The sequence below is a fragment of the Pristis pectinata genome, chromosome 3, assembly GCF_009764475.1.
Source record: "Pristis pectinata isolate sPriPec2 chromosome 3, sPriPec2.1.pri, whole genome shotgun sequence".
Taxonomy (NCBI): domain Eukaryota; kingdom Metazoa; phylum Chordata; class Chondrichthyes; order Rhinopristiformes; family Pristidae; genus Pristis; species Pristis pectinata.
In genome coordinates, this window is record NC_067407.1 from 41597355 (window position 1) to 41623564 (window position 26210).

The following is a 26210-nucleotide window of genomic DNA, read 5'->3' on the forward strand; positions in this document are numbered from 1 at the left end:
GTCACAGGTGGACAGGGTGGTGAAGAAGGCTTTTGGCACGCTGGCCTTCATAAGTCAGGGCATTGAGTATAAAAGTTGGGAGGTCATGGTGCAGTTGTGCAGGACGCTGGTGGGGCCACACTTGGAGTATTGTGTTCAGTTTTGGTCACCCTGCTATAGGAAAGATGTTATTAAACTGGAAAGAGTGCAGAAAAGATTTATAAGGATGTTGCCAGGACTTGAGGGACTAAGTTATAGGGAGAGGTTGGACAGGCTAGGACTTTATTCCTTAGAGTGCAGGAGACTGAGAGGTGATCTTATAGAGGTGTATAAAATCATGAAGGGCATAGAGAGGGTAAATGTACTCAGCCTTTTTCCCAGGGTTGGGGAATCAAGAACTAGAGGGCACAGGTTTAAGATGAAAGGGGAAAGATTTAAAAGGAACTTGAGGGGCAACTTTTTTACACAAAGGATCGTATCTATGCGGAATGAGCTGCCAGAGGAAGTGGTTGAGGCAGGTACAATTACAACTTTTAAGAGACAGTTGGACAGGTACATGGACTGGAAAGGCTTGGAAGGTTATGGGCCAAATGCTGGCAAATGGGACTAGCTTGGATGAGGTATCCTGGTCGGCATGGACCAGTTGGGTCTAAGTGTCTGTTTCTGAGCTGTAAAACTCTATGATTCCATGAACTTGCAATTATAAAGGGACTTTACTACAAGAAAACATTCCATTGTGTTTCAAAATAGTTACAGTTGGATAGAAACTGATTTCAAACCAAAGAAAGAAACAGTAGGGGAGACAAACAAAAGGTTAATATAAATGGTCAATTATAAGGAATATCCTAAAGGAAGTGGAGGTCAATACAGATAATTCCAGATCTTAGTCACCATCACTAATGGTGGCATAATGGCAATTGCAGGTGTTAGAATTTAGAGTTAGAGGGATGCACAATTGTTGCAGGGTTATAGGAATGTAGGAGGTTACAGATAAGGGAGGAGCAAGGTAATGAAGGACACAAGGATGAAATGGTAGAGAGCATACCAGAAAGGAAGAGTATAGAACATTAAATAAATATTGGGACATTCACATCTAATTAAGTTGGAAACCACATCATTAATAAACTTTAAAAAATCAGTAGTAATACCTTTTGAAATAGTCAAGTGAGGGAATGACAATCAAACCATATTAGTTTTCTGGGGGCATGGAATTTTCTAAGCTATGGTTATGACTTGGTACATCATTAAATCTCACTTAGACTTCGGGGCCAAAAATAGAACATTTTCAGAGCATTTTATAACAAGATTCATTTGTAAATATCTGTCAATCTAACTGATTTTCAGTAATTCTAATGGAAAAGGCTACAAAAAGAACAGCCTGTGGAAAAGGATGAATCATTGATGGCATTTTTGGGACTTTCATGCTAAACTATCCATGGTTGCTGTCAGTGTCAGTTTGTAATGACAGTGCATGCTCATGGTTTCAGCATCATTACTCTCAGAACCTGATCGTGAAGTTAATGGGCTGGAAGCCAGTGCACATGCCTATTTTCCTTTTCTAGCACTGAAGAGTCACCCATGATCCAACTATCCAGGTGCTTTTAGTTTTATCTTTGGTGCTGAATGAGAAAGAAATGTTTGTTGCCATTACTAAGTATCCTTTCTCATTGCTGCAGGTTCTCAGTCCTCATCATAATCAGGAATACTGATTTCCATGGTTATTTAAAACTGTATTGTCCATTTATCAACTTATAGGTTGGTCCATAGCTCCCTGAAAGTGGCCACACAATAAGGTGGTAAAGAAAGCGTATGGCATGCTTTCCTTCATTGTTGGGGCATTGAGTATAAGAGTAAAGAAATCATGTTGCAGCTACATAAAACTTTGGTTAGGCCGCACTTGGCGTATTGTGTGCAATTCTGGTCACTCCATTACAGGAAGGGCATGAAGGCTTGGAAAGCGTACAGAAGAGGTTTACCAGGATGCTGCCTGGATTAAAGGGTATGAGATATGAAGAGAGGCTGAATAAACTTGGGTTGTTTTCTCTGGAGCATTGGAGGTTGACAGAAGACCTCATAGAAGTTTATAAAATGATGAGAGGCATAGATAGGATAGATAGTTAGAATCTTTTCCCCGGGTAGAAATGTCAAATATTAGAGGACATGCATTTAAGGTGAGAGGGGGTAAGTTTTATTACACAGAGAGTGGTAGGTGTCTGGAAAGGGCTGCTGGGGGTAGTGGTGGAAGCAGATATGATAGTGGTGTTTAAGAGACTTATATGTAGATAAACAAGTATGCAGGGAATGGAGAGTTATGGATCATGTGCAGGCAGAAGAGATTTAGTTTAATTTGGCATTATCTTCAGCGCAGACATTGTGGGCTGAGGGCCCGTTCCTGTGCTGGATGGTTCTATATTCCTGGAGCCTTGAGCACATGATATTTGATAACATGGCAGTTGATCATGTGACAGGTTTATCAATTAGTATACAGCCAAATAATTTTCAATTGATTACATACGCTGTTGCTGGCATTCCCAACATTTATTGCTACTGTTTAAAAAGTGTTGCAAGCCTCCCTTGTTGATCTCCTTCAAGCTTTGTGGTAGGATCATCCCATCATCTTACTGGGAATGGATTTCTGGTATTTAGACCCAGCACCATTAGCAATATATTTCTAAGTCAGGTTGGTGTGTGACTTACAGGGAGACTAGCGGCTGGTGGGATTGCACCTGATGCTCTTGTCCTTTTGGGTGGGAGAATTCACACGCTTGGGAACTGCTGCTGAAGAAGCCTTGATGAATTAATGCAGTGCATTTTGTAGAAGGTACACACTGCAGCCTCAATGGTCTAGTAGAGCAGGAAGGGAATGTTTAGGGTACTGGATCATGTTGAGTGTTTTTGGAGCTGTATATATACTGGCAACTGGAGAGTATTCCATTGTGCTCCTGACCTGGGTCTTGAAGTGACTTTGGGGAGGCAGGAAGTAAGTCACTTGCCACAAGATAATCAGCCTCCAACCTGCTCATGTAGCTTCTGTAACTATTTACGTTTCTGGTCATTGGTAAATGGAGGTTAGCTGAAGCTCCTATAACCTGTACCATAAAACTGCTACTTCTATGTCAGGGAGATGTTGAAGAAACACCACTCACACTAAGGGGAAGTACAGGTGCAGTCAGAAGGCAAGGAGACTACTGCATATGGTTTGCAATGCAACGTTTATTCTGATATTCTTAGATTTAATTTCTGAATGCCTGCAGGGGGAGAGGGAGAAGGCTGAGGAAGGCCCAAAAGGCAAACACACTGCCAGCTTGCTGCAAGTAGGATTGTACTGTTCGCGAGATAAGTATTTTGCAGCAAAGAAAAGTGAAAAGGAGGAAAGATAGTGGGAGTGTGGTGCATCATGGCAATTTTTCTTGATTAAACACCAACTTAGTTCTTTTGCCCTTCATGCTTAATGTTATCTTCCACCTTTGTTTCCTTTTTCTTCCCATGCAGTTTTCCTATCACTTTCCTGTTCCACTTCCTTCCTTCATCTACCCTTTTATTTTGATCCTCCATTCTGTTGCTTAGTTTCTTGACCAATAAATTCTGGTATTCTCAGAGATGCCCATTATCCTCAAAAATATGCAGCAGGCATCAACAATCCCAGAATGTTTGGTGAAATGATATTTCAGGGCTCCTGTCAGAGTGGTCTTCACAGTGGAAGCTATGGCTGTATGGATGTTTTGAGCAGAAATTGCCATTGTATAATGACAGTTTTCATGAACTTAATAAAATAGCACCTGGGAAAATAAGGCCTCTATAATGCATGCTTGTTTTCTTAACTGAGTACACAGTCTGAAAGAAGCAAAGGAGTTGACAAAAAGAAGTGATGACACAATGCTAAGCTTATGTTTTAAGAGCGTGAAGAATACAAGGTGGAAAGATTGAAGGGGTAAGAGCCTGGAAATGAATGTGCTAAAGTATTAAACTGAGATATTTTAATTTCAAAATAGTGACCTTCTGGGTAGAAGGAAGAAAACACAATTTTGTGTACTTAATTCTTGGGAAAGTTAATCAGGAAACAATACAGAGAAACTAATCATAATGGAAAATAAACACATAAAAGAGATTGTGAAAGAGAAATTAGGGGCTAGAAAGAACAGACATACCAAATATCAGACAAAAATAGCTTTTCTTGTACCTTGTCCTGAAAAGTGAATGAGGAAAGAAAGTGTTTAGCATGAAGAAATAAATTTTACTTACTGCAGATGGGTTTTGCAATTGTGATTTGGGAAATCAATTTGGGAACAGGAAAAACTGAGCATCCAAAAATGTCATCTGAGATTGGAGCCATCAAAGGATGATGGTCTTTGTTTGGATTTAGAAGAAAAATGAAGAAATCCAAATTTCCTCAGCGTTTGTGCTAGATGTTGCCATACTTGCAGAAGAAACGACAAAACCAGCAGGGGCTCAGCTGTACTGAGCAATATGCAAAGTTTGTTTTAACCTTGCAATTGAAAAGATAGACAATGAGATCAGGAGTGAATAATATAAAAAGGGAAAAGACAGTGCCATTTAAATGTAATGGCACAGTGACACGGTTAATAGAGCTGCTGCCTCACAGCTCTAGTGATCCAAGTTCTAACCTGACTAACATTTGTTGTCTGAGTGAAATTTGCATCTTCTCTCATGGTCACATGGGTTTTCTCCAGGTGCTCCAGTTTCCTCCCACATCCAAAGATAAGTCAGTTGGTAGGTTAACTGGCAACTGTAAATTGCCCCTAGTGTGTCATCTGGGCAAAGCTGATATGAACGTGGGGAGCAGAAAATAGGATTAGTGTAGGATTAATGTAAATGTGTCTTTGATAGTCAACATGGACTCAATGGGCCAAAGGGCTTGATTCCATGCTATATGACACTGGCTTACTGCTTTCCTATTTGTATTATTCTTGAAATAAATGATGTAGGAAAGTTGTAGCTAAAAGTGATTTGAAGAAATTATTCAAGTAATTTAATTGGTGAATTTGTGGTGCCGTGCTTAAATGCAGATAAAACTCAAGGGCAGATAATGTGATCCAGGTGCAGTGCCATCAATAGAGAAACCTCAGAATGTATTAATACCACCTGAACACTTAAATTGACATCATGTGATGTCAGAAAAATATTTTAAAACTTTTTTTTGTACCTTGATGTAGTGTGTGGACAGCTGAGAGTACCTTATGAGTAGGGTATCGAGTACCTATTAGCTTCAATGTAGGGCTTCTGGATGCCACAGAAGTAGCTTTCTTTTTTGAATTGAGGGAGTGTAGAGCTATGGCTTGCCTAATGGAGGTGCAATACTCCATAGCAGCAAGAGGGAAGGTGGTCTTAAATCAAGGAGATAAAACACAACAACATTTTTTTCTTTTTCATTTGGGTCCTCTTTGAGGCTTCCATTCCACTGAGCAACAGGACTGCTGCTCAGGCACTCCAACTGTATCATGAGACTTCTAATTTGTGTCTGACTTAGAGATAACTTATGAGACAAGCAGACCATTGTTGCACAGGCTCCAAGCACTTTTGATCTTTCCTGCTTTCACCATCCCACATTCAAAATACTGATAGGGAAGTAGTCTTCAGGCCAGTGTTCTAGATGATGTAGGACTCCAGCAACTGAAGTACAACAGGGCCTCCGGTGCTGCAGGTGGAAAAGTAAATCACATAATATCCCTAGTTTTATTATATAATAGTAGTATCCAAGGGAACCTCCAGAAATGAGTACCAGAACGCTTAGGTGTTAAGTCATTGAATTCAGCTGAATACGCACTCTTTATTCTGTGCTTCAACTTCTTTTTGTAATTCCTCTTCTCCAAATCCATAATATAGCGCTTGAAGCTTAACGCAGGGCACTGGTGCTGTCAAGCGTGAAATGAAGGTGCAAACAAAATCAATGTCTGATTTCACGAGAAAAATTTTACCTTATTAGTACAACAAACACAAGTGTACAGTAAAATTCCAATAATCTGGCACCTTCAGACTGCGGTGGTGCCCAACTAGCAGATTTTATGGACTAGTGGATGTTACTCCAATTAATACCACAACAATTCACATAGAACATTACAGCACAGGAGCAGGCCCTTTGGCCCACTATGTCTGTGCTGAACATGATGCCGAATTAAACTAAGTGTCTTCTGTATCTGTATGATCCATATCCCTCCATTCCCTGCATATTCTTGTGTCTATCTAACAGCCTCTTAATCACCTCTTTTGTATCTGCTTCCACCACTCCCCCTGACAGTCCATTCCAGATATCAATAAGAGCCTGCAAGCTATTGTCAACAACCTCTTCTATAGATAGACCACTATCAGAAGAGATACCAATAATAGTTTATTTGGTCTTATGTATATCTGGACATTTTTCCAAAGGTCTAGTAGACACCCATAAGATTCAAATGTGAAGCAACTATTTAAAACTTGCCAGTGTACCATTTGCCATGACATATTGGTGCACCACTCCATTCTCAATACATCTAGATTAAACTAAAAGAAATCACAGATAATACACTGCATTTAATCTGTTAAACAGACTCATTATGTAAATTTCAGGGACTCATAGTGGCCCATCAAATTTACTTAATTTTTGCCAAACCTACCAGGATGTTTTACGAGATAATAATAATGACTGACAGAGGTATGACTGTAGGGCTATATGGAGTTCCCACCAGAACACAATTAGTGAGATTAGCAGCATTTGTAAGTAACTCCAATTAGGGGAATTATGGCCAACATACTGCCGCAATTGCATGTCCTTTCCAAGCATCTATCTTGCTAAAAGTCATCAGAGCATTTGCTGCCAATATGCAAGATCCTGAAATGGAGCCAGGTGGCATGTATGGCCAGTCAAAGAGGTTTTTGTAAAAATAGTTAAAAATCAGCAAGGGAGGCATCATTTGGTCTAAACTAGGTTCAGGTACATTTGCCCTCACCTCCTCCCTATCCGCTAATATGTGAATGACTGATCCAAATAGCTTCCAGGCAAAAATTCACCTTCAGCACTTCTCCCTTTAGCCTTAAGTGCTCCCACATTGTGACTCTCTAGCAATGACTCTAACTCTATACTACTGCCAGACACCCATTCCTTTAATGACACAATTTTTATAAATCTCTATCCATCTGAAGCCCATGCCTGTTTCTCACCCAGTTTATATTAGCTTCCACCTCACCACGTTCCCTGGTCTTTCAAAGAGTATGCATTGTAAGCAATTTCATTGAGCATATCAATGAAAGAACACATGAAATAGCCATACTTCAGAAGACAATGCAGAAAACATACCAAGAAAGAGTGAAAAACAAAGATATTTAAAAGTCAGATAGAAATGCAACAGGATAGAAATGTAACAAAATAAAGCAAAGAGCTCTGATTCGAAAATTATAAGAGAAAATAAGCAAAGACAGATGGCTAAAATGGTGATACACTGGTTCTATTTTATATCCAAAAAACTTATGCATTGCATTTCAGTTTTGCAGTAAGACAACTTTCACCCCATCTGCTGAGGTACTGGTCCCAGTGTTCAATGCAGGCAATTTATTTTTAAATTTCTTGGCAAGATGTCTAAACCAGGCATTAATGTTAGTCACCATGAACATGTAATTATGTAACATCTGTTAAAGCAGCACTTCTGAAAATTAATCATCTACCAACGGGACAGGTATTGGCAATGTTTTTCAATAACTTTAAACAGACTCCTTCCTGATGAGTTCCTGTGGACCAGGAGCACTCCTCACACTTAGAGGGGTGTTGCAATCACCCTTTCCTTTTAGAGATCACCCTGACTCTGTTTTCAGACCTTATCCAGACTTAATTTCACAACGTGTGTTCAAATCATCCAGAGGTTTGCTTTGAATGTCAGAAACTCATTACAGATTTGATATTTATTGCAGCAAAGTCTGAATTCAAGTGCACACCCCAGAAGTATAAAGAAAACATACTAACTCACTTAAATTACCCAGTGCCATAACATGCTTTACAAAAACAAAGTTGGTGGAGGAATAGATCATAATAAATATATCACTGTACTTGAATCTTTGCAGCTCTCATTTGGTTTTGATGTGGCAATTTCAGTCCATGTTTTGTGATATTCATCGAAAGCAATCATTTTAATTCTGCAATGAGACAATTATTAATTTCATTGTAAGAGTTTACTCACTTACACACGTTAAAAAAGACACATATATTGCAAAAATAGATGAATGGTAAAAATCTAGATCATTATTTTATTAACAATTGATCGAAAGTGACCAATGATTATAAAACTTCCCCCGTTAAAACCAAAAGCAGATTCAAAAGAATGAATTGAAAACTAGGAATAAGATACTTACAGGACATAGAAAACAGCGAAATAGGAGCAGGAGTAGGCAATTTAGCCCTTTGAGTCCACTGTTCAATTTGACCATTGCTGATACACTATCTCAATGTCATATTCCCACTTTCTTCCCATGTCCCTTAATGTCTTTTGTGTCTGGAAATTCATCTACCTCCTTCTTAAACATATTAAGTAATTTGGCCTCGACAGCTTTCTGTGGTGAAAATTCCACCGATTCACCACTCTTTGAGTGAAGAAATTTCTTCTCATCTCATTCCTACATGCTTTACGCCATATCCTGTCACCCTGGTCTTAAATCTCCAAGCCAAAAAAACGTTCTCCCTCCATCCACTCTGTTAAGCCCCGTCAGAATTTCATGTTTTATTGAGGTCACTCATTCTTCTAAAGTCAAGGGAATACAGGCCTAGTTTGCCCAATTTCACCTCACATGACAGACTCACTATCCCAGGAACCAGCCCGGTGAACTTTTGTTGCGCTCCCTCAATAGCAAGTTTATCCCTTCTTGGGTGAGAAGACCAAAATGGCACAAAGTATTCCAGGTTTGGTCTCACCAACACCCTGTATAATTGTTGTATGATATCCTTGTTCTTGTACTCAAAACTTCTTGCAGAGAAGGCCAAAATACTACTTGCCTTCTTAACTGCTGCACCTGCATGTTTGCCTTCAGTGTGTAAATGATACCCAGATCCCTTTGTACATCAACAATTTATGTTTCTGGATTCTTTATTTACGATCACCAGTAGCACTCCAAGAAGCTATTCTTTATGCAAGACCTTTGACACTGAGTCGAAGGCTTCAGTGTGTACAATTAGAGGTGTTTCTTGGAAGTTTTTTTGAGGAAGACAGCAAGGCAAAGTGGTTATGAAAGTACTTCAGTGAGTAAGGACATTGTAACTGAAGGAATCGCCTCTGATGAAGAAACAAAAAAAATGACAAACTGTATCCAGTCAGTGGAGTTAAGAATGCACTGAGGGATCCATAGCTGGTGGTGAAAATCCATGAAGAGATCTGAGCGTGAAATCAAAAATTTCAAGTTTTTTTGCTGCTGCATAGAAGTTTGTCAGTGGTGGTGTGTATGAAGAATTTTGCAAAAGTAGAAATGATTCCAGAAGAAAGGAAAACTAAAATACAAATGATAACAACTTGGACAAAACCCGAGTCCCTGATCGTCCCTACATGCATAGTTTGAACTTCCTGATCTGTATGCCTCAGTTCCACACTGCACTGTTTTTATCCTGTGTGGTAAATTTGAATTTTAAAAACTAAAGTGGAGAACACAATTGAGTTTTGATTATCAAGGAATAAGCTAAATCCTGTAACAATACCATTTAAGATGTAGGGAACTGGGTTCTGCATGTTCTTGTCAAGAAAATAAACACAGGTCGGTAGATCCTTCAATGAAAAGAGAATCAATGCTTTGAATCTTCCCCCAACCCCCCATTCCCCACCTGTCTTCCTCTTCTCTCTATCTCTCCCACAACTCTCTCATCTGCCTCTGGTCTGCCAGTTTGACTACTTCAAGATAGTCATAAAACCTTGTCTTAATTAGATATTGGCAGGTCTGATTGGTGTTTATTTTCATTCTAAAATGTGTTTGCTGTGTTGTCCTGCTAACATTAGTGAAATAATAGTAAAATTAAAAGTGAAAAACCTGTCATTTTGAATTCCAATGAAACCTAACTGGCCTCCCAACCAACATTCTTTTCTCAACCAACACCAGCGGAATTGATTTCCCTGATAATCAATATTAATGCCATGTGCATGTTGTATTTTTAAGCTTGCACACATCGGAAGTCTCACAAACAGCAAGTTCAAGAGTGACTGTATTTCAAAAATAATTATAGAGTCATACAGCATGGAAACAGGCCCTTCGGTCCAACTGGTCCATGCCGACCAAGGTTCTCATCTAAGCTGTTCCTACTTCCTTGTGTCTGGCCCATATCCCTTTAAACCTTTCCTATCCATGTACCTGTCCAAGTATCTTTTAAACGTTGTTAATGTACCTGCCTCAACCATTTCCTCTGGCAGTTTATTCCATATACTGACCACTCTCTGGGTGACAATGTTGCCCCTTGGGTTCCTTTTAAATCTCTCCCCTCTCACCTTAAACCTATATCCTCTAGTTTTTGATTCCCCAGCTCTGGGGAAAAAGACTGTGCACATTCACCCTATGCCCCTGAGCTTAGATGGGAATCTTGGTCGGCATGGACAAATGATAGGTTTTTCAATTTTAATTTCACCTCTGTAAGATCACCCCTCATTCTCCTATGCTCCAATGAATAAAGTCCCAACCTGCTCAACTTCTATCCATAACTCAGACCCTCAAGTCCCAACAACATCCTCATAAATCTCCTCTGCATTCTTTCCAGCTTAATGGCATCTTTCCTATAGCTGGGTGACCAAAACAGAACACAATGTTCCAAATGTGGCCTCACCAATATCACGTACATCTTGTACAACTGCCACATAACATTCCAATCTCTATACTCAATGCCTTGACTGATGAAGGCTAGTGTGCCAAAAACCTTCTTCACTACCCTGTCCACCTGCAAAGCCACTTTCAGGGAACCATGTACTTGTACTCCTAGGTCCCTATGTTCTACAGCAATCCCCAGGGGCACTACCGTTCACTGTGAAAGTCCGACCTTCATTTGTCACTTATCCAAATAAAACTTCATTTGCCATTCCTCGGCCCACTTACCCAGCTGATCAATATCCCTCTGTAAATCCTGATAACCATCTTCACTGTCTACAACACCACCTATTTTAGTGTCATCTGCAAACTCACCACTGATATTGAATGACTTTAGGACTTCCCAAGGGCATGATAAGGTTCAATGTAAATAAAAACTCTATTATTTATTTGTCTTCAAATTGGTCCTGCTTATCAACCAAGATACAAGAAAGAGAGCTCTGCTCTCAACCCTTTTAATTAGGCCTTGGTAATCCTCCTAATTATAGCTTAAGACCCTTACCTGGGAGCTGAATGGCTGAGGTCTTGTGCATTAGGGCTGTGCACATGCACGTACACACACCTCCCCCCTTTCCTCCAATACCCAAGAACATACATAAAGGGGTAGCTTACAAAAAAAGTGATCATTCTATTTACTTGGATCACAACTAACCTGAAGCAACAATGTAGATGGAAGAGAAGAATGCAGCAAGACCCTGAAGGTCTGCCAACGCTCAGCATTGGCTGAAACCTGAGATATTTAAGGAAAAGCCATTGATCATTAGTTATAACAAACACATGGAAGCACTGTTCAGTGGTTTTTGAAGATGAGATCACATGCTAAGATAAGATTGTACCGGTCACACAGGTGTGCCATTCTCACAAGGTTACTGAGGAACTGATACTGAAATCAGAGAAAATTTAAACAAGTACCAGACACAATTATAAATAAGTAGAATGTAGTCAATCCTTCCTGTGTGTAAATGACGAAAAAGTCATAATATTTCTTTTATTCCTTTCAGAAGTGAATCAGCTGAATACTTAGAATCAAGAATGTGCTGGATTTTCCTGTATAAATAACAGCAAGTCTGAGCATCATCAAAGCATAATCAAACAGCAATGCCCAATGACCACATGTGCATTGTGAAATATACTGTGAAGTTGCACTGTAAATTTCGTGCAAATTTTCCTGCATCTCTGGAAGTTACACTATAATATCTCAAGGTTTTTGATGGTTAATAAATATGTATCTTCGGGACATGGCAAGAGAGAAAGAAAATTATGAAACAGCAGAATTGAAAGTAATAAGGAGAGAAAATGATAGACATGATCAAATGTCCATTGAATCCATTGGCTTCAGTCTTGTAAAAATGTTTCCTATTTGACTGATATCTTCACGTTGTTGAAGAATTACCTTCAGGACTAAGATATTACTCTTCATGGATGTTTAACCAGTGGTTACACTTCACCATCAGGGAATGGATTGCAACAACACAAGCCATGAGGTTCAAATTATCCATGACCATTTGGGAGAAGTATTCTTGATGTACTAAATGGCTGCTAACACCAATTAATTGTTCTTACATCTATGGCACATTGTCAAATAAGTCCCGTCATTTACACATGGCCTGTTGATGACTGTTGGGTTTTCATTAATGCTTGAATTGCCACAGCTCAGCAAATGCTTTTTTAATGATCTTGAGCATCCTCAAAGCAAACCTATTCCCAATGTTCAACCCAGGGAGGTGCAGCAGTTTAACTCTTGGATTGTACTGTTTTGGCTATGCATCACAATATTCCCATTAGCTTTGCTGACTGCTACTATCCATTGGTAAGACCTGCTTGGCATTGTGCCTAAATCCTCAGGCCAGTTTCTGTTTCTTATTGGGCTATTTCAACACTTCCTAGCAAATATCCATGTTATCTGTTTTTATATTCCCATGTGTGTAGCAAATTTTATATCTCTGCATTAAGCTTCATCTGCTATTCTTTACCCACTTGCACATCTTGTCAGCACATACTCTGATTTCTAAGCTGCATCTTATGATTTCACTGTCTTTCCTAATTTGGTGTCAACAGTGAAACTAAATAGTTTCAGCTGAGTTTCTGAATGCAGGTCATTTATATTAAATTTCAAAAAGTGGCCCCGACACTAACCACCTTATGCAGAACTCCATCTCCCCCTCCTCCCAAAAAACCCCAAAATAACTCCTCTAACAAGTAGTTGTTTCTTCATAGACTTCAGCCACTTTCTTGTTTAGGTTTATCTCAAATCTCAGTATTGAATTTAAATAAAGCATGCTGTACAAAATCATCCTTTGCCTATTGAGGTACACCAAATCTTAGGGATCAAATCAAGTTGAGTTCATTACATTCTATAGGACTTATCACCATCTCAAGGAAGCTTAAGAATTTGAATATTCTGGGTCATGTAAACTAGGTCATTTTGCACAGATGCTTTAACTTATTTTGATAATTAATTCCATTATTTTCCACAAGTCTGTTGTATTGACTCCATGCTGTAATATTGGCATCACATTGGCCTGCTTCCCAATTTTTGGTACCACATCTGGTTTCATTGATACCCTCATATTTTCTTGAGGTTTCACTGTTGTTCAAAATAAGAACTGTTTCTCTGTTGATTTTTCAGAACTAGCCTTTCTTGGGTTCTATTTTCCTTCTGGCTTTTGATTTTTTTTAAAACTGAAAAATACTTTAAAAATTAGGTTTCAAAATAATCAGAAACATTGAGTTTATCAATAGCGGGTGGCGAAGAGAGGGGTTAGTAAGGGATGCAGGGAAAGATTTTCAGTAATCTTAAAAGTCAAGAGGATTTGACGGGGTGGAGATGCTAAATGAGGAAGTATTTGGTAATCACGAGAAAACATACCATGTGCTGCCATTTCAAACAATGTATTACATTTACAGAAAAACTCAGTTGTGTATATTGAATATCTGAGTGCTCATTGCTTATATCTGGTTCCATTTATCTACTCACCTTTGCAGTTTGCTATAAGCTTGGTTTTGAAAGTGAGCCACAGGTAAACACTCAACTGTGAAGTTGACTCCAGCTGTCGAGGATCATAAGCAAATTTGAGAGACTCTACCATCCACACAAAGAATAACATTGTTACATTTTATTTCCTATTTCCTCAAATCTCCACCTTGCATTACTAAATTTAACTGCCAGATTATAATCCTCAAAGCAATTACCCTTCTTTCAGCATTCTAAATGTGAAACCTGCAGATTATAGAATGTAAATCAATGACTGCCAAATGCAACATAAATGTACTATATTGGTATACAATCTTTGATGTGTATACATTGTTTCCAAATCACACACATTTCATTCACATAATTTATTGTATCCTTCACCACCTCTTTATTTCATCCCATTTCCTTCTGAGTTGCTGATGGGTTATTCTGACACAAGCACTTGCAGTTCTATAGTACTTACCAAATTAGATTTCAAAATAATCAGAAACACTGATATTTTAAGCATGAGCCTTGGCAGCCATTTTACCATATGAGAGGGTGGTATGCCCAATAGTAACCACATAAGTGTACTTTTTCAGAATGAGTCATTGGACAGCATTCAAACAGGGATATCCTGAATGATGGATGATTTTCCATCCTCCCAAGCCCAAAGTTGTGGAAACTAACCATTATCCCAGCTGCAATCCGTTGATTCAGTATGAATCAAAGATGTTTTTATGTTTTCATTTTCCCATTAAAAAGGGGATGAGATCAAAAGCTTCTGCTGTGCAGGCAATACAACTGATTTAGCCATCCTCCACTTTAAACCCCCATTTGCTCTTTGATCTGCCAAACAACAAGAAAGAGGAACCCAAAGTTCTTTGTCAATGAGATAATGATTATTTATTCAACTGTTTATGCATTTTCCCCCTTCTCCCCCTTCCCTTTGTCCACTCATCCAAAGCTAACACCAGTTCCTTTCTCACTCTCACTCTGAATATCCAATGCTTGCTTGGTTCCTTTCCAAATACACTTTTTTCCCTTTAAAACTCATCTCAGCTTGAGAATGACCTCTACTTTCCTGGGACCCATTTTTGCTGATATTGAAAATGGTCCCTTTTCTTCTGTTGCTGTCAGCTTCTCTATAAAACTGCAGCATGAACTCCCTCTTCAAAAATGCCAAGATTAATCCTGTACAACAGAAAAGCCATTTAACTATTCATGTGCAAACCTTAACCAGAAAATAAAGGAAAGAAAAATCCACACCTAAATGATGTCAATATTATCCCTTTCTACGGTACTTGCATAAATTGGAATTCAAAGTGCCGCACAATAACTGTAGTGGAATAGCCTCCATTGAACTGTGCTTGTTTGTTGCTTTCCTCACTTCTTAAAGGGCCATTCTGCAGACATTGGGAATCCTGAGTGGACAGCATTGGAACTCACTGCAGACTGCACAGACACCTTCAATGTCCTTCGAGTGTGCTGAAACTGATAGTTAGTGTTTTCTCCAGCATTTAGCTGCTGAGGTACACATTCAGTGGGTGCCTCAGGAGCGACATTGCTGGTCGCACTCCATTACCAGATCTCATGGTGCAATGCATGACTACCCAGGGTGGCCTAATGGCAAGTGGCAAAACATGCACATTTGACCTGGTCTTCTCCAATGAGCAAAGTATTTGCAGGGTCAGGTTTTCTAATATGTTGTAACTGTCATATGACATCCTGTTGGAAAACCTTTGGCCTTGCTATTTCCTCTGGATTGTTCTGTCCATTGAGGTGATACAGAGACAATATTCATAAGGATCTGGCTGAATCAGAGAACCCAAAACAAACCAAATGACATTCACCACACCACAATCCTCCGCATTTAAAGTGCTTTCATGAAACCACAAGAAGAGCCCAAATTGTGCATAAGATTTCCTCACCTCCTGCTGTGTACATCCACCTGCACAGAAAGTACACATCAGTGAATGCTTTCTTGATCAAGTAATTTAAATGGCTTGCTACATAATCTCAGTGTTTCCTAACGTGTGGCACCTTGTTCAAAGATCTCTGACTTTCAGATCATATCCACTGTGCTGATCTAAATCCTGTGCAGTGTCTTGACCCATTCGGACTACTACGCAACACAGGAGTTAGTCAGCATTGTAGCTAGAGCAGCTAAGAGTATGGCACATACTAATTAGATTGGCATCAAATGGGTTGGGAGATAATGTTTCAAGCCAATGAAGGCCACAAGCGTTTAGTAGTGAGAAATCTTTATGAAACTAGAACTAAAGGCAATTTTAAATCAAAGCACTAATTGGCCATTTCAGAGTTTAAAACAGGGCACAAGTAATAACTACCAGTGGTACAAGCTCAACATTGCAACAACTGGATCTGATTGTTGTTTTGTCCCACTTTCCCCCACAAGCAATCATTTTTCATTCATGCTCTCTTTACGTATTCATGGTGCTTTCAATAACTCACATAAGGTGGGATTTCTGAGGAACAGGTACCATGGAGCAGATATCTCATATCTCCATGTGACCGTGCTATATTTTTAGCAGTCCCTCCCTCAGAGATGTCTATAATGTATTTTAAGAGAAGAACAAGCAGGGAATTACATTCTTATGATGGTTATCAACCTCGCATTGGAGGTCACATGCAATCCAAGCCAGAGCAACATGGCAGCTATGGCAGAAATATACGTTTTTCATAATCATGTGGTTTCTGCAGTGCTGTTATATTTTTTAAAGACATCACCCAATGTCTAGCGGTAATCATGGTTTGGCTGTAACATGATCACTTTACATGCATGACATAAGCAACCTTTCTGGGTAGGCATTGCAGGGTTTGCAACAAAGTCAGCAGCTGCCACACCAGTGTGACTTAGCTTTGTACAATAAAATATGTTATGTGCTCCAATTGAGATTGCACTTGAATGTGGCTAGTGTGTTGATCATCATTTATGGCAAAGCAATATCAAGTGAAGGATGAAAAAAAAACTGCAAATGGTGGAAATCTGAAATAGTCATTGTAGAGTGGCTGGTACAGCCACTGCCTCACTGCACCAGAGTTCCAAGTTCAATCCTGACCTCCGGTGCAGTCGGTGTGAAGCTGGCAGATTCTCCCCGCAATTGCATGACTTCCACTGGATGCTCCTGTGTCCTTTCACATCCCAAACACACGCAAATTGGTAGGTTAGTTGGCCACCGTAAATTGTCCCTAGTGTGCAGGTGAGTAGTAGAATCGGAGGGGAATTGGTGAGAATAGGATTAATGTAGGATTAGTGTAATGGGTGGCTGATGGTTGGTGTGGACTCGCTCGGCCAAAAGGCTTGTTTCTGTGCTGTCCCTCTCTATGACTAAAATCAGAAAATGCTGAAAGCATTCAGCAAGTCAGGCAGCATCTGTGGAAAGCGAATCAGTGTTTCAGGTTGATGACCCTTCGTTAGAACTGGGAAAGTGAGTGTTAACTGTAGAAAGGATGAGGAAGGGATGCAAAAGACAAAGGGAATATCTGTGATAGGATGAGGTCAGTGTTGCCATGGGTTATGTTGTAGTGATCCTCTGGTCAAATGGTTTAATGGGGCAGTTGGAGAGTGATAATCCAAATAAGGAAGTGTAATGTGTTGCAAACAGCAGGGCTGTGGAACATGCCCAATAGGTATGAGGATGTGTCTGAGTGCCAACGTTTAGTACCTGCAAGGTAGAGGTTAGTTCACCAATCCATAACAGCAGCATCCTTGCCAGCAGATTTGATGATGATATCAGGATTGGTTTTAAGATAGCAGGCTGCTGCACATTCAGAAGGGGATAGATTAGAGTGAATGAAGGAAATAGAAAAATCAAGATAATCAAAGTCCTGTTGAAAGTTAGCAATGAATCAATGTAGAGAGGGTAAGACCTCAGTGGAAGGGGTTGTGGGCCAGAAATTCTGCAGAAATGGGAAAGCATCCAAAGTCTGGCCAAAGAACTGAGCACGGAGGTGGAGGCAGGAGGTAGCAGAAGAGGAGTCCAATGTTTGAAATTCATTAATATGAGGACATGGGGGAAGAAAGATGAGACCTCACCTGAGGAACTGATTGTTTGGGACTAGAGAGGGGAAGATTGGGAAAAAAATGGTGAAAACACAGCAGAGGGTGGTGCTGATGGAGAGATGGAGTCAGGGGAAAGTGAAGGGGAAAAGGTTTACAAAATTATGAGGGGCATAGATAGGATGGATAGTCAAAATCTTTTTCCCAGGGCAGGGAAGTTTAGAACTAGAACATACAGGTTTAAGGTGGGCAGGGGGAAGAAATTTAAAGGCGATCTGAAGGGTAAATTTTTCACACAGAGGGTGGTGAATATTTGGAACGAGCTGCCAGAGGAGGTAGTAGAGGCAGCTCCTAATAAATGTTTAGAAGGCATTTGGCAAGGTACTTAGATAGGAAAGGAGTACAGAGATACAGGCCTAATATGGGCAAATGGGATTAGTGTAGATAGGCATCAGGATTGGTATGGATGAGGTGAGCCATAAGGGCCTGTTTCTGTGCTGTGTGTTTCTATGATTCTATGAAATGTCAGGAGGGGTATAAGAGCTGTTCAGGTTTGTGATCTTTGACATCAGAAAGGAAAAAGCTTGAGGTATGAGGATGTGTCTCAGAGCTGACGTTTGCCCTCTGTGAAAATAGAGAGTAGTTGCCAGACCACAACTGCACAACCCATGTCAGCAAAGCCAGAGTAACATGGCAGCTACAGCATAAGTATAATTATTTTTCAATCATGTGGTCTGTGTGCGGTGAGGCTATAATTTTAAGGGGAAATGTATTAAATGATGTACAAATGGAAAAATATGACATTTGTTTGTAAAGTTTCACACCTGAACGCCATCTCCATTTAAGAACTTTGTAAGTGGGTTTTGATGGCCTAGAACTACACTGGAGTATCCCTACATGGTTGCAATTTAGCTGTTGGAAGGCTGCTCCTTCTCCCTTTGTATCTGTACAGATGTCCCTGATGATCCATAAGAAGCTCTTGTCTTAGATGGGTGAGCCTCAGACTGGTGTCCAAGGTCAAGCGAAAGAGCAGTTTGGGACAGTGTGTTGCCTGATTAGGTCATGGGGTCGGGGGTGGGGGTGGGAGCCGCTAAATTGGTGCCTGTGTAACGGGAGGCACTGATACCTTGCACCTGCACACCAGACAACGTCCGGAAGGATTGGCAGACAATAGTTCCAGCAAGTACACCACTCAACCATCTCTTCAACCCCCAGACCCAGCTGACCCAGTTGATAGGCTCCACAGAACAGAGACTACATCTCTGTTCCTGCAAACGAGAAATCTGCTCACATGGAATCCCTCTGCTTGGCAGGATAGAAATTGCTCACATGCAGTGTCTCTCCATTCCTGGAGAACACCTAGTTGTCCACATGCAACATCCCTTTGTTTCTGGAGACCCATGAGCTGTCTGCTCATGAATGGCATCTCACTGCATAAAGAGAAAAGCAATTGGTTCATGAGTGGCAGCTCTATGCTCAATGCAGCACCACACTGTTTGCTGGTGGTTTTTTACTGTTCCTACAGAGCTTCAAGCTGCTCCCTTGTGAAAGACACCAGACTTCTGGCCAGATCAGGATGAGACTGCTTAGAAGCAGAAAAACTTTGTGTGGCTTCTGTCTGTGCCTCCAAAGCAGTTCTCACCCAGAACCAGCAAGCACTATGTGACAGGGTTATTACTGAGGCCTTGTGAAGATGAACTTCTTTTTCCTTGTCAACTTCTGGATTCAGCCAGGCAGGACCAATGGCTTGCTAACCCGAGCATCTATATCCAGATTTCATGAAAGTGTGGTCCTCATCTGAGTTCTCTGGGCCAGTAGAAATGCATTGACCCACCTGCTGGCAAAAGCCCACACCAGATTCCCTCCACCTTGTGCCAGGTTGCGCCTTGTGCTACCTCCCGTCTGTTTAAACTATTCTGCTCATCTCCCATGGTGCCAATCTGCAAGGTGGGCTGTGTGCTCAGGAATGATCTCCTAATATTGCCAAGGACACTAAAGAAGATGCCTCCGCACATAAAGCACCTCTGTCATGATGCAACATCACCACATATTAAGGAGGATGTATTCTGCCCATTAAATCAAAGGGGATATATTAATCATAATGAGCATACCTTGCAGATTCTGAACAGCCTCTGCACATAAGTGGTTCAAGTTTCAATGACCCCTCTGGCCAAAGAAGGAGGATGCTCTCCTCCAGCTAAGTGCGGAACTATACTTCCTCCCTAGCCCGTGACCTCCCCATTATTCCTTGCTGTCCTAGCCTTAATGGAGGGCAAGGGTGAATGATATTTTCAGCACCGCATCTTTGGAGGCTTAAACTCTGTGTGGAAGGGAAGGGTATAGAATGTCAATGATAGGGTGAGGATGGGTGGTGGTTCAGGAGAGGGTGGGATGTGTGTTGAGTGTGAATGGAGCAACAGTTTTTGTGTGTGTATGTATTACATGTATATAACAGCAGCATTATAGTGCTGTGTAACTACCTTTAATACAACTTGTGGGATGGTGAATTTCTTTTGACACTGCTCCATGGCGCAGAGATTTGCACTGCTGGAGGAGAAAATATGAGCCTCCTCCTGCAAGGATCTTCCAGCAGGCCCTGGCAGGCTTCAGCATTCTCTGTCACACTGGACCTCCTTCCTGGCAGACACTTCACGCACCAAGACTTCTCAGTTGTTTTCTGAAAATCCTGGAGCTCTCTCCCTCTCTCCTGCAGCCTCTCTCTCCTCCATGGCGGTGTGTGGCTGCTGCAGAGTCTGTGTCTTTAAGAACTGACACCTTGATTGTTGTGCATAAAATAGTCTGCAGCTGTGTTCAATTCAGCCTGGTCCCATCAGTAACCATGCAGGACTTTTTATTGTCTCATTTTGGGTGAAAATCAGACTAACACTGCATTGAACATCTTTTTGACTAATTTCACTATTTCCAGAGGATCTGATATGGTGCAGCACACTAGATGCTGGAGGAACTCAGTTGGTCAGGCAGCATCTATGGGGGAAATGAACAGTCAATATTTCGGGTTGAGATCCTTCATCTGGACTGGTCTCAACCCGAAATGTTGACTGTAAGTCTAGATGAAGGGTCTCAACTCAAAACATTGACTGTCCCTTTCCCTCCATTGATGCTGCCTAACTCAATGAGTTCCTCCAGCATCTTGTGTGTTGTTCCAGATTCCAGCATCTGCAGTCTCTTGTGTCTCGGATCTGATATGGTGTTGGCACTAAGTGAAAACATGTTTTAGCACACCAAAAATAGATGGAATCCAATTTCTAGGCATCGGTACCTCTGTCAAATGACAATCTTGATGTAGGATATCAATTGGTTAATTGCCCAAGGAGATATCAAATCCAATCTCCCATCTTCCCAGTGGGTGCACTTGATACTGATCAGGAACGGGAACTGTGGATAAATTTTCCATCTCTCAAATATACCACTGTGGGTCCAAAATAGAGGATTAATCCAGAGCTGATGAGCATCAGACCAGACAACTTGCACAAAATGAGTTCCATTGACCTTTAATTAAATTCCTTATTCCAATTTAGAAATTATCATTCTTCCCTTGCCTTACCCCCCAGCCCACCCCCTCCATGTACTTTCAAAGATAGATAAAAATTGAGCAGCAAGTAGTTATGAACTGTGTATTTTCTACCAAACATTTTAATACTTATAACACCAAAGATCTTACTTGCTTTGAGCTGCCTGCTGGCTCTGACACATTCCAAAACCATTTCGCGATATCGTGGTGGGTTCTCCATTAACATCTTGGCAGCTTCCACATTGATTGGGTTTTCCAGTACTGGGTTGGACAACATCACCTAGTTGGAGGTTACAGCACAACTTGGAATAAGGCTTCCCATAATTAAGAGTTTCAGAAGGAAGCTGTCAGACTAATTAAAATAACAAGGGAATCGATTTATCTTGCTCTAGTCCTCATCCTGCCACCCTGAAAGCTGAGCTTCCAACCCAATCTAAGTTAAAGAGATAAAGTTCTTCATTAATTGCTGGAAATTATAGTTCTGGCTCTGCATTTAATAGGAGTGTTACAAAATACCACCCCTGAAGCCAGGAGAGAAAACAATTCAAATAGCCCCATTGCCTTCAGCACAAACAAACAGGAAGCAAATCATTCAGAAATACCATGCCTGGTCACTTCCAATGATCATTTCTGGAAAGTGCAAACATAGATCATGCTTGAAGAAAGAATTTGGCATTGACAGGACAATTCTGCAGACACTCAGAGTTAGGAATAGGTTCAAGTTACCAGAAGAGCTACAATACTTTGGTGACTGTAACCATATCCTAGGATTGGTTACTGATGTCAGGGGCAAGGGGAAATTGGGAGAAATCAAGACAGGAAAGTAGGGGTGACAGAAAATAAGATTTCCCTAATGACTTGTTATATCCCAAAATGGGAGCAAGAGGCTACATGAGCATCACCAGGAGTGTGATGGAATACTCTGTATATAGGACAAAACAACTCACAAAATTGGCACCCCTAAACATTCATTCCCTTTACCACTGGTCTACAGTGGCTGCAGTGTGTTCCATCAGTAAATGGTATTCTGGTAGCACCTCCCAAACCCCATGACTTCTACCACCAAGGACAAGGGTAGCAAGTGCATGAAAACATCACTACCTGCAGATTACCATTCAAATCACAAACCATCCTGACTTGGAAATACATTGCTAATCATTCATCATCGTTGGATCACAATCCTGGAACTCACTACCCATTAGTACCGCACAGGTCTGCAGCGGTTCAAGAAGGTGGCTCACCACCACCTTCTAAAGGGCAGTTAGAAATGGGCAATAAATAATGGCATTTCTGGCAAAGCCCAATCAAGAAAGTGAATTTGTAGAAAAATGAAAATCTATCTAACAAAAAATATGACATGGTTATCAAGTCCTGACACACATCGAAAATGTATGTGGAAGGAGCAAAGAGGTTGGAATATTCCGGGAAGATGACTGAATGGTTTTTTTGGGGTTGTGACGATAAATTGCAAAGCACAGACAATGGCTCCCTCTGCTGGAATCACCAGTGGTTACATCTTGTTTAAATACAGTGACAAAAGCAGAAGTAAAAAGCAAATGGATAGTACAAAGGCAATGAATCTAGAATAACATACTACAAAGAATACCACAGATATGGTTGCATTTTAATAAATGAAGGCATCTTAAGAAACACTTAATATTTGCCGATGAAGAAAGCCAAAAGTAGAAACAGCAGGAAGAGACAAAATGTGTAGAATGTGTGTGCCACTTTCAAATTGGAGGTGATGACATTTCAAGGAGTGTCGTGCAGACCAATGCACCAGTGGGCTGGAGACAGGACAAGTAGGAATATCAAAATGTACAAAAGCAGCTAAAGTAGGAATTTCTGCAGTTAAGTAGGCAGACAGGAATTTCTGCAACTGTCATTATGAGTCCTGCTTGGTGCCAGGGAAAAGGACATCATAGAGGGTGCATAATACTCTGCAGGACCTGGACGTGAGCCAGACTTTTGTACCAATGACATAAAAAGGGTCTATATTGAAATCCTTTGGTCAGACTTGCTGGAGTTGGGAGGAAGATAAAAAGTACCTCAAAGGTAGTAGCAATTTTGGAATTCCAATCAGTGCTACACCAAAAAGAACAGAAATGGGAAGATTAGGATGATCAGTGCATGACTTGAGGCATGGGGCAGGAGAGAGGGCTTCAGACTTTTGAAGCACAGTGACCAGTTCTGGGCAGGAGGCAGCCATTCAAAAAGGACAGTTTGCACCTCAGTAAGACTAGGACCAATGTCCTCAGGTTCAGTGGTGTAAATGAGGAGGATTTAAACCAAATTGGCAAGGGGGGTATATGGAAAAAGCAAGGAGAAATAAGGGAATGAGAATGTGGGACGTACAAAAGGAGGTAGCGCCCTTTAGATAGGAGCAGACTATGAAGGACTGCAGGTTTAGAATGTATGTATGTAAATGCACAATGTGGTGAATAAGTTTGGTGAGTACAAGCACAAATAGCCTTACGGGAGTGTGATGTAGTGGCAATAATAGAAACATGGTTTAAAACTGGTGAGGACTAAGCACACGTGGATACAAAGATAGAAAAAGAAAAAAAAAGGAAACTGAGGTGTCAATACTGATTGGGGAAGGCAGGTGGGTTTGGCTGGAGAGTTGTCTTTGAGGGGCAAGGTCAGCAAAAGAGGATGTAGGATGTATGTCGGTTGAATTCTTCAAGTGAAAACTAGGCTAAATACAATACATTGAAAGGAGAAGTGAAGAAGAACATAAGGCTGGGACAGAGAGAATATGCAAATAGAATGGTAGTTAAAGTATAAAGGAATAAAAAAATCATCCAGTGGCAAGTAACTAGTAAGTGGATAGTAAAAAGTGGGGTAGACATCTTTGGGAAAGGTATGTATGCATATTGGCACAGGGCGAGGCTAGAATATTAATGAGTAATTTGTATTGGTGTTAAGTAAGAGAAGTAGAGATGGTAGAAGAAATAGATGGGGTGAAAACTGATAGCCAGGATGTGCTGGAATGACCAGCCTACCTTAAAATATTAGTATTTTAAGAAATCAATAAGGGAACAGGCTATTTTAGATCTATTATTGTGCAATGAGAAAGAATGAATTAATAATCTTGTAGTTAAGGAGCTTTCAGGGAAAAGTAATCATAATATGACAATATTTTATGACAATTGAAAAGTGATTTAGTTCAATTTGAAACCAGGTTCTTAATCTAAACTAAGTGAGGAGGGCATAGAGTGCCTAATACTGAGACTGGCTGTCTCCTGGCAGGTATCTGTACAGAAAAATAATGGAGACTGAATCCTATCTGGTTGGTATGACTCAATTCCATGCTGACTGTTTAATAACTGAGTTATCAGTGAGATTTCATATCAATAGACCCCTACCTGAATGGTAAGAAGGATGGTTGTCAAGGAGAAGTGTTCTTCCCATTTCCTGGGATTATCTAGAAAGTCTACACATGGCTTGCCTGTGATTGCATCCACTAGGAGATAAAGATAGGCAGACTGAAGAATTGAGTAAAATAACTGATTTTTACATAAATCAGAAAAAATTAAGAAACCACAAGATCAGAGTGGTCGTATATGCGTGGAGCCTCAGGAGATGGGGGAGGTCTTAAACAGCTTTTTTTGCATCAGTATTTACTCAGGAAACTGGCATCGTGGATATGGAAGGAAGGGAAACAAGCACTAGTGTCATGGAACATATAGAGATTAAAAAGGAGGAGGTACTTGATGCTTTACAGCGAATAAAGGTAGATAAATCCCCAGGGCCTGACAAGATATTTCCTCGGACCTTGAGAGAGACTAGTGTAGAAATTGCAGGGGCCCTGGCAGATATATTTAAAATGTCCTTAGCCATGGGTGCAGTGCCAGAGGACTGGAGGATAGCTCATGTTGTTCCATTGTTTAAGAAAAGCTCGAAGAGTAAACCGGGTAATTACAGGCCAGTGAGCCTGACATCAGTAGTGGGTAAATTATTGGAAGGTGTTGTGACAGATAGGACATATAAGTATTTGGACAGCCAAGGATTGATTAAGGATAGTCAGCATGGCTTTGTGCGTGGTAGATCGTGTTTAACGAATCTTGTGGAGTTTTTTGAGGAGGTCACTAAGAAAGTAGATAAAGGTAAGGCTGTGGATGTTGTCTACATGGACTTTAGTAAGGCCTTTGACAAGGTCCCACATGGGAGATTAGTTCAGAAGGTTCAGTCAATGGGTATCCATGGGAAGGCTGTAAACTGGATTTGAAATTGGCTGAGTGGGAGAAGACAGAGAGTGGTTGTGGATGGTTGTTTCTTAGATTGGAGGCCTGTGACTAGTGGTGTGCCTCAGGGATCTGTGTTGGGGCCATTGTTGTTTGTTGTATACATCAATGATCTAGACGATAATGTGGTAAATTGGATTAGTAAGTTTGCGGATGACACTAAGATTGGAGGTGTAGTGGACAGTGAGGAAGGCTTCCAAAGCTTGCAGAGGGATCTGGACCAAATGGAAAAATGGTCCAGAAAATGGCAGATGGAATTTAATGACAAGTGTGAGGTGTTGCATTTTGGAAAGACAAATCAAGGGAGGACATACACAGTAAATGGTAGGGCACTGAGGGGTGCGGAGGAACAAAGGGATCTGGGAGTTCAGGTACATAATTCCTTGAAAGTAGAGTCACAGGTAGACAAGGTTGTAAAAAAGGCTTTTGGCATCCTGGCATTTATAAATCAAAGTATTGAGTATAGGAGTTGGAATGTTTTGGTGAGGTTGTATAAGTCATTGGTGAGACCAAATTTAGAATATTGTGTGCAGTTCTGGTCGCCGAACTACAGGAATGATGTCAGTAAGATTGAAAGAGTGCAGAGAAGATTTACAAGAATGTTGCCGGGTCTTCAGGAGTTGAGTTATAAGGAAAGATTTGAGCATGTTAGGACTTTAT

The 26210-nt window shown here is 40.6% G+C and overlaps 1 protein-coding gene across 4 annotated transcripts in view; it reads right to left on the minus strand.

The window, feature by feature from the left end:
• Nucleotides 1–26210, minus strand: part of LOC127568630 (ubiquitin-conjugating enzyme E2 U-like) — a 42798-nt gene that overhangs the window by 3728 nt on the left and 12860 nt on the right. For 3 of the 4 annotated variants that reach the window (XM_052012606.1, XM_052012607.1, XM_052012608.1), the window contains exons 5-10: nt 24672–24769; nt 21454–21583; nt 13772–13844; nt 11447–11524; nt 8015–8100; nt 5765–5852 (exon numbers count right to left, since the gene is read on the minus strand). In XM_052012606.1, the coding sequence (XP_051868566.1) occupies nt 5765–5852; nt 8015–8100; nt 11447–11524; nt 13772–13844; nt 21454–21583; nt 24672–24769 (553 nt within the window). The remainder of the gene's footprint in view (nt 1–5764; nt 5853–8014; nt 8101–11446; nt 11525–13771; nt 13845–21453; nt 21584–24671; nt 24770–26210) is intronic. The other variant, XM_052012609.1, reaches the window with a different exon arrangement.